This window comes from Prionailurus viverrinus, chromosome B3 (genome assembly GCF_022837055.1).
Source record: "Prionailurus viverrinus isolate Anna chromosome B3, UM_Priviv_1.0, whole genome shotgun sequence".
Classification (NCBI taxonomy): domain Eukaryota; kingdom Metazoa; phylum Chordata; class Mammalia; order Carnivora; family Felidae; genus Prionailurus; species Prionailurus viverrinus.
In genome coordinates, this window is record NC_062566.1 from 65,221,743 (window position 1) to 65,229,661 (window position 7,919).

Below are 7,919 nucleotides of genomic sequence, written 5' to 3' on the forward strand. Positions count from 1 at the left end.
CACCCCAAAATGTCTCCATTTTTATCTCAGTTCATCATTTTCCTGTGCTAAATTTTTCTATTGTATTATTCTAAAATTTGCTGTATTTTTCTTTTTTTGGTGTTTTGCTGTATCTTCATTTTTGTATTTATCACACAGCATTATAATTTATAGGAACATTTGTTTGTTTTCTCTGTTAGATCATAACTTTCCTTACAGCAGTTATTGGGATTTTTTTTCTTGGTCCTCCTGCATCCTTAACACCCAGGACAGGGCCTGACTCCTAAGAAGTGTTCAGTAAATGTTTGGTGAAGAAATGGATAAAGTTTTCTGGTCATTTTCACCACTAAACTATAAGCTCTCCAAAGGCAGAGACTGTCTCATATGTATATTTCCTATAATTCCTACTGGAGTGCCTTATACATAGCAGAGCCTCAGGGAGCATTTGTTCAATTGTAAAAGGGTGAAATGTATCAGAACCTGTGTAAGACATATAAAAATATGTCCCTTGCTCTTTTTGGGTATTATTATTTTAACAATCATTTAAGATAACAAAATAGTTACAAGGCAAATGTAAATAATGTTCATCATGACAGAGACAAAATGATATAAGCACTGGATATAAGTCAGGAGGCCTGCACTTTTCAGTCTTGGCTTTCCCACTCTGATCTACAAATAACCATCTCTGTAAGCCTTAGTTTCCCCATTTTTATTTTAATGCTTATTTATTTTTGAGGGAGAGAGAAAGATAGATCATGAATGGGGAAGGGGCAGAAAGGAGGAGACACAGAATCCGAAGCAGGCTCCAGGCTCTGAGCTGTCAGCAGAGTCTGACGCGGGGCTTGAACCCAGGAACCGTGAGATCATGACCTGAACTGAAGTCTGACGCTTAACCGACTGAGCCACTCAGGTGCACTCCCCTCCCATTTTTTAAAATAGAGTTTGACCAGAATTCAATTCTTGTTCTTCTTCAAAATTCAATTCTTGGTCATCTGAGGTTCCCTAACATGCTATGCCTCTTAAAATTTTTATTATTAAAGTGATACATCCTCAATCTAAAAAATCGTACATGCCCTTCTGAATTGTTTAGGTAAAGGAAAGTTCCCATTTTCCACCCTATTTTCATAACCCACCAGAGATATCCACTCTCAACAGTTTCTTCTGTATCTTTAAGGCATTCTTCATGTAAAAGCAAATACAGTCTAAGATTCTTGTTTTTATTTACCAACTGCACAATCCTATAAACTCTAATGGAACCTTAACAAAATGAAAGGAAAATCATAAATACTTTGATAGCAGAAAGAATTACCTACTCAAAAGGCCGACAGGAGAAAAACTTAAAACACAGACAGAAATATAAAACTTCGTGTTTCACCCCCACCCCCCTTGGTTGTACAATGTAATGTGAATAAAAAGTGTATGATGAGAAAAGAAATTTAAGGTGGGAAGCTAATATATGGAAGAAATGTGAGAGGCATGGGAATTGTGGAGAAAAGAGAGATAATCATACCAATGTCACAACCACAGAAGGATGTATATATAAAAGGCCAAAAAAAAAGATCACAGAATTCTAAATATTAAAATAGCAAACAATTCTGAAGTATAGTATGAGCTTAAGGACAGAATCACTTGCGGAAAATGCAGCATTGTTTTCCAATACTGATTCCAGCCCAGAGACAAATGTAGATTAGTATGTTCTTGATTTTCTTGACAACAGGATCCTATGAAGATCTATATCTAACAAGGGCATCCGCGTATTAAGAAGCCAAAGATGAAATAATTGTATTTTTGATCAGTCCCTCTAATAGTGGGGAAAATATATCATAGGATTCTGGTTGTCATAATTTTTTAGAAGACAGAGAAAAAAATAGGTCATTAGTAAAATACAGAACTAGTTTCCTGAGAATATAGTGGAAATTGCAATCTAATGGCTGGACTGTTAATTTCTTTCATTTGGTATCATAATATTTACACATTAAGGAGTATGTTAGATAAACAGCCAAGCTTTAACTTCTATACCCATCTAAACAACATAGATTTCACCTAGATAGGTCCCCAGTTTTACCTCTGTAGTGTAAAACGATACCATTCCATACTGTAAATAATGCTTGTAAATAAGGGAAGAACAGCCTGGATAAGGATCCTGTTCCACAAGGCTAACACATTACAGAAATAAGTTCACTTTTTAAACAGAATAAAAATACAATTCCAAAATATGTAAGTACAAGACTAATAGCAGTTAGCTGTAAACTGCCTAACAACAATTACAGCATTAAAAAAATTAACACTGTTATAGTCTTTATCTGGTATTTTTACAACCTAAATATAGTATGATGGATACAGACTAAAACTACAATTTAGAACTAATTTGGAGGAAGAGAAAATGATAAATTATTTTTTATTCCATTCCATGGTATAAAGTGTGTCAAGAAATTGAAAATAGTTAAGTCCATATCTCCATAAAATAGTCAAGGATAAGTGAATTCTAAGACTACAAACTTTACCAAATCTACCTTGTTTCCAGACATTCAGAAACACAAACACAAATAAGGAACTAAAATCATTCTGGTTTCCTGCACCCTTTCGGTTAAGAGGAACAATACTTCCTGACACCGGAAAATGTCAAGTCAGTAGCTGAAGCTATGGTTTTCAAATTTGGGTAGAATACCATTTTAAGAATCTTTAAGAGTTTTAAGAGAAATTTTCATTACTAGACATACCTACGTTATAATTTAGCACAAAACTAAACATATAAAGCAGTACAGCAATTCTCAAACTTTTGTACTTCAGAGTCTGAAAAATGTTATGACCTCTCATCTCCTTTCTCTCTTTTCATCACCTCTTCCCACTAAATCCTGTAAAAACTTACAAACCAGCTAACACAAATTAGTGTAGGCAGCTTAAGGTCTGTAGTGGTCAAGGTAAGTCAGAAAGTGGCTTGTGTACTACTATTTCCTGACTACAAAGACTCAACACATTCCATCTAATGTTCAAAGTGAATAAATTATGTAGAAATCAGACCCTAAAAGCCTCTCTACAAAATTATATGGGAATTAGGCCCTAAAAGCCTCTTTACAATTTCTCCATTCGATAGCCAGGACAATAGATCCACCAGCCTCATCCTGAGTAAGCTAAGCTTCTTGAATTGCGGTCTCTGTAAAACATAATTTTTTACAAAGAATTCGGTGACATAATATCTGAAATCTTTGTGCGAAAACGGTAACTAAGAGATGATCAATAACTACTCCTGGTAACTAGCCTTAAAAGCCAACTGTAATATTCTGACCCCAAAGCTCTCCACTGAATTTCACAATTTAGGATTCTCTGTGCTAAAAAACTATTAAATTCTTTGATATCTGCCCTAAACCAAAACACTCACTTCAATTCTAAGGAGGCAAAATGAAGAAATCGAAATATAAATTTGCTTTCCTTCTTTCCATATACCTTCCCACATGCCAAATTATTGCTGCCGAGAGTCACTGTGCTGACCATTATTCCAAAGGGTTCCTTAGGCATCTCAAAAAGAGGTACCTTGGTTCCTGATGATTACTGTATAATGGAAAAGTGATTTTCCAGTAGACAACCAGATAAATAAGCCGGCAATGAAAGTATCCTGTCATCTGTGTTTCTACTTACCCTCCGTGACATCCTGGGGGTTAGAAGTCCGGTCACTAGCCGGATCCAGAGCAACAGTTGCCAGTGAAGTGGTGGCTCCGGACATCTCACTCATGGGCTCACTCCGGCTTGTTTCCGGCACACTTTCCCGTGAGCTAAATCTTACTCGGGAACTGGACCGGGAGCTGAGGTCCGGGCTGGTATCTGACAAACCAGGAATGTCATCGATCTTTGTTGGTGTCACCATGAACCGAACTGAAGCCATCTTGGTGGTGGCTTCTGGAGGATGCATTATTCTTTCTCTTTTCCTTTATAAGAACAAAGAAAAAAGGAAACCCCCGCAAAATCCTTCCTCCTACGCTAGCTACTTTTGATTGTAAAATAGAAAAGATAACTTAAAAAAATCTTCAATAATCTTGATTTACACCACAAAAAGTTCCTTCTCAGAATTCAAACAGACTATCCCAGAAAGTGCACTACCATTAAATATTTAAGGAGGAAAAAAGACAAAACGATGCCAAACTCGTGTAACTTCCTTGCTTCAGGGGGAAAAAAAAAAAGTTATCTAGCTATCTCCCCTGGTCCAGCACTGCAGCCCCAGCGCCATGGTCTCAAGATAAGCTGGTGAACCGTTTCTCCCCTCGACCCGCAGGTTTCCGCCGAGGTAGTTAAGTCTTTTTTATCTGGTAAATGTCCCACGGTTCTAGTTGAGCAAAGTGCGCGCAGGCCCACCCTTATCAGGCGAATACAGCACAGATCAGATTGCGAAATGGTGTACACCCGGCCACCTGTTGTGTATCAGGTGAATACCCCACAGGTTTGGCTGGGAGGTGTGTGGAGAGTCACCCGATGTTTTTGAGGCCAATAATCCACTTGGGTCTGGTGGGAGAGATGAGCATGCATAACGAGAAAAATACCCCACACTACTGGATACAGGAGAATGAGGAGAAAAGGGTGAGCAGAGGATGCAGGGGCAGAGCGGATTCTCGTCTCCAAGAGGTCTGCGGGGGTGGCCCGCCCGCTCTTCGGGCAGAACGGTCCCTCGGATCTGGGAGGGGGCGGCTAGCGGGCGGATCGAGACCCCTCGGACTGCAGCTCAGGGTCGTGGCAGGTCGTTGCTAGTCCATCGAGCCCACGGTCTGCTCGCTGGGTTTCTCCTGCGTGTGACAGGACGGGCCACCCCTTTGCCGGAGGACGCCTTCTCCCCGACCAGGGCCGCGGCGCAGGTCAGGCCCTCGCCGTTCTTCCTTCGGGTCCTAGCAAGAGAAGAGACGGCCCCGTAGGCTGGCCCGGGCTGAACAGGAGGGGGCAGCGGGGATGAGGGGAAGAGGAGGTCGCAGGTGCTGAATCCCGGCGCCAGCTGATGCGGGTGCGCGCGCAGCTGTTGTTTACGAGCCGGTAACTGTTTCGGAGCCGCGCGCAGGAGGGCTCCGGCTGCCGGGGAGGGCGCCCCCTCCCCGGGCAGACGCCAGAGCAGCCGTTACGTGACCTCGCCGCCCCCGGCCCCGGGCCCGGCGGGCTGTGCCAGCGCCGCCGCAGCCCCTCCCTTCCCTCTCCGCTCGTTCCTCATTCGAGGTTAACGGTCCGAAGAGAAGCCTGGGGGAGCGGTCGGAGGGCGGTACCGTCCCGCGAGTGCCGAGGAGCCCCGCCCAGCCTCTGCAGTCTGCGAGGCGACGATAAGGGCTGCGCGCATGCGCTGCTGGAGTCGCAGCGGGACTGAGGGGCCACACGTGGGAGGCCCGGAGGACGATGGGAATTGTAGTTGCGTGTTGGGGCCTGAGCAAGGAGCACAGGAGAAAACAAATCCTTTTCCTTCTCAGTCCTGCTGTGTTGCACAAACTCAGGTCTGGAGGCGTTCGGGGGAGCAGACAATGCCGTTTGCCCTCAGAACCTGAAAACCCATCTCTTTTTAATAAAAGCGTCTCTGAAAACGCCGTTCATAATTTCTTTAAAAAAATCACAAACCTCCCATACCATACACCTACGTATGACCCTTACTCAAATTTTTGAGATGTGTTTTTACAGCACTGTATCCTCACATCTATATATATTTTGTGCTACATTTTCCCCCATCCTTAAAATGTCTTTTACCACATGCATAGTTCATGCCATCGTGTACACAATGTATACAATTTGGTCAATTATACCTCAATAAAGGTGAGCGGAAATGCTATTTTTCGCTTTCTAGTTAGACGGAAAACTCCATTAAATAAAATGTCTTCATAATTTTTTTTTTTAAATGTATTTGAGAGAGAGCGCGAGAGAGCAAGACAGTGAGAGAGAGAATCCCAAGCAGGCTCCATACTCAGCGCAGAGCGCAACACGGTTCTCCATCCCACAGACCTGGTATCATCTCCTGAGCTGAAATCAAGAGTCAGATGGGTAACCAACTGAGCCACCCAGGCACCCCTATATAAAATGTCTTTAATTTTAAACCTGGGGAAAACAAGAGATACTTTTTTGTTCCAATCCCAGTGTCCCTACTACTCACCAGAATATTTTTCTTAGCCTGTTTATTTAATACCTGAATAGAGTGTTCAATAAGTTTTGACTTATCAATGCTTTTGTTTGAAAGTTACTTCCTATAGCTTTAACAAGACATTTAAATTTAACAATCTGTGCCCTGGCTTTGCCTGGGTCCTTATACCTCCCAAGGTAAATGTTTAAGCATCATTCTTAGCACTAGGTCAGAACTATACTGAAAACCTGAGCCAGGAAATCCCTTTTTAGCAATTGACACACAAAGTCCAAAGTCTGGTTAAAATGAACCAGGTTATAAAAAAATAAAACAAAACCACAAAATAAAAAATATCCAGGTAACAAAATGAGAATTCCCATTTAAAATGTAAACCTCCTTAAAGCTTGATTCTTTCAAGCTTGATTCTTGCTCTTCAAAGCCTGTGATTATTAACTCAGGTTCACAGCTTTCCTGAGGAAGAAATTCACTTCCTGAGGGATGTCTTTCTCAGGCAGGCCTGCTAAGTTATTCAAATCTCATAGACTTTCTCTTTATAAAGAAATGGTAGATTTCTGCAACATCCAATTTTGTTTCATACCACAGTGTATTTTCATTCACTTATATATACTACCTATTACCAATAGACTATAACTTTTAAAATTCTCCAGTTTTTGAGCACATCTCAGAAGATATTAATATCTAGAGACTCTCTTAAGGAAAAAGCCCTGGGTATTCAAACCAGTCTGCCTTTTCTCCTCTGCTTCAATTAGGAATATTTCCAGGTCAAAGTCTTTTCATTTCAGTTTACAGAGCAGGTAGCATGGAACAATGGTAATCCTTTTGGGGGGCGGGGGTGGGTAGTGGGTTACTTATAAAAACAAAATTACAGCCAGTATTATAAAACATTGGTAGAATTCATTTACCGACTTTGGTGCTTAAGAAGGTTCCATAGCAGATCCTTTTTCTAGTTATTTGCAGAATTAACATTTCTTCCATCATTATCCCCTTAACAGGATAACACTTTAAATGTTTTTATTTATTTTGAGAGAGGAGAGAGAGCGCACATGCAATTGGGCAGAGAGAGAGAGAAAATTCCAAGCAGGCTCTGAGCTATCAGCGCAGAGCCCCATGAGGGGCTTCACGATCATCACAATCAGATCATGACCTGACACCCAGGAACCCCAGAATAGGGTAACACTTTAAAGTCCCTCAGATCCAATGCTAAGACCCTGGAAGTGAACAGGCTAAGAAATTAAAAATTGCTTGACAGGAAACGAGTATCTCATTTCACCATTCCTATAAGTAAGTAATTGATTCAACAATCATCTGTCTTCTATTAACTATGACCCAAGTAGAAAGATTTTCTTTTTCTTGGCAGTCAACAATTATCCCTAACTTTTTTACTGAGATCGTCAGACATCAAAGTCCAAGAGAAACATAATTATTCCTTTCCAGGACCAGTGATGATAAATCAAATTTATGCTGATTTAAGTTACATCTGCTTCTAGAATCTAGAATCTTGATGCAGTAGAAAAAGAGTGTATAATTAGAACACCATCTCCATAAAGCAGTTTTAAAATCAGTATTCAAATCCAATGTCAAAAGCCACAAATGGGAAAATTGGGAAATAATGAGTTGATTAACTTGACAAAGATAAGAAGAAGCAAGCTAGCTTTCTTGAAAGCTTAAATACAGCATTTTCCCTCATCATCCCTTTACTATGAATTGGCTGAAAAATTTATGGTTGCCCGATAAGAGCAGCTTAAGTCCTAAGAAATCTTGCATTTTTTTTTAATTAACCCCAAAAGTAGCTTAAAAAACCAGCAAAACCCTGTTTGAATCTCTCATACCCAATTTTCTAAATTAA

The 7,919-nt window shown here is 40.7% G+C and overlaps 1 protein-coding gene across 3 annotated transcripts in view; it reads right to left on the reverse strand.

Annotated features, from left to right (window-relative positions):
* Window positions 1-5,231, reverse strand: part of SLC12A6 (solute carrier family 12 member 6) — an 87,622-nt gene extending 82,391 nt beyond the window's left edge. For 2 of the 3 annotated variants that reach the window (XM_047861705.1, XM_047861704.1), the window contains exon 1: window positions 3,616-5,225. In XM_047861705.1, the coding sequence (XP_047717661.1) occupies window positions 3,616-3,886 (271 nt within the window). In that variant the 5' untranslated portion in view covers window positions 3,887-5,225. Of the gene's footprint in view, window positions 1-3,615 lie in introns of all 3 variants that reach the window. The other variant, XR_007152806.1, reaches the window with a different exon arrangement.
* Between the last annotated feature and the right edge of the window lie 2,688 nt (window positions 5,232-7,919).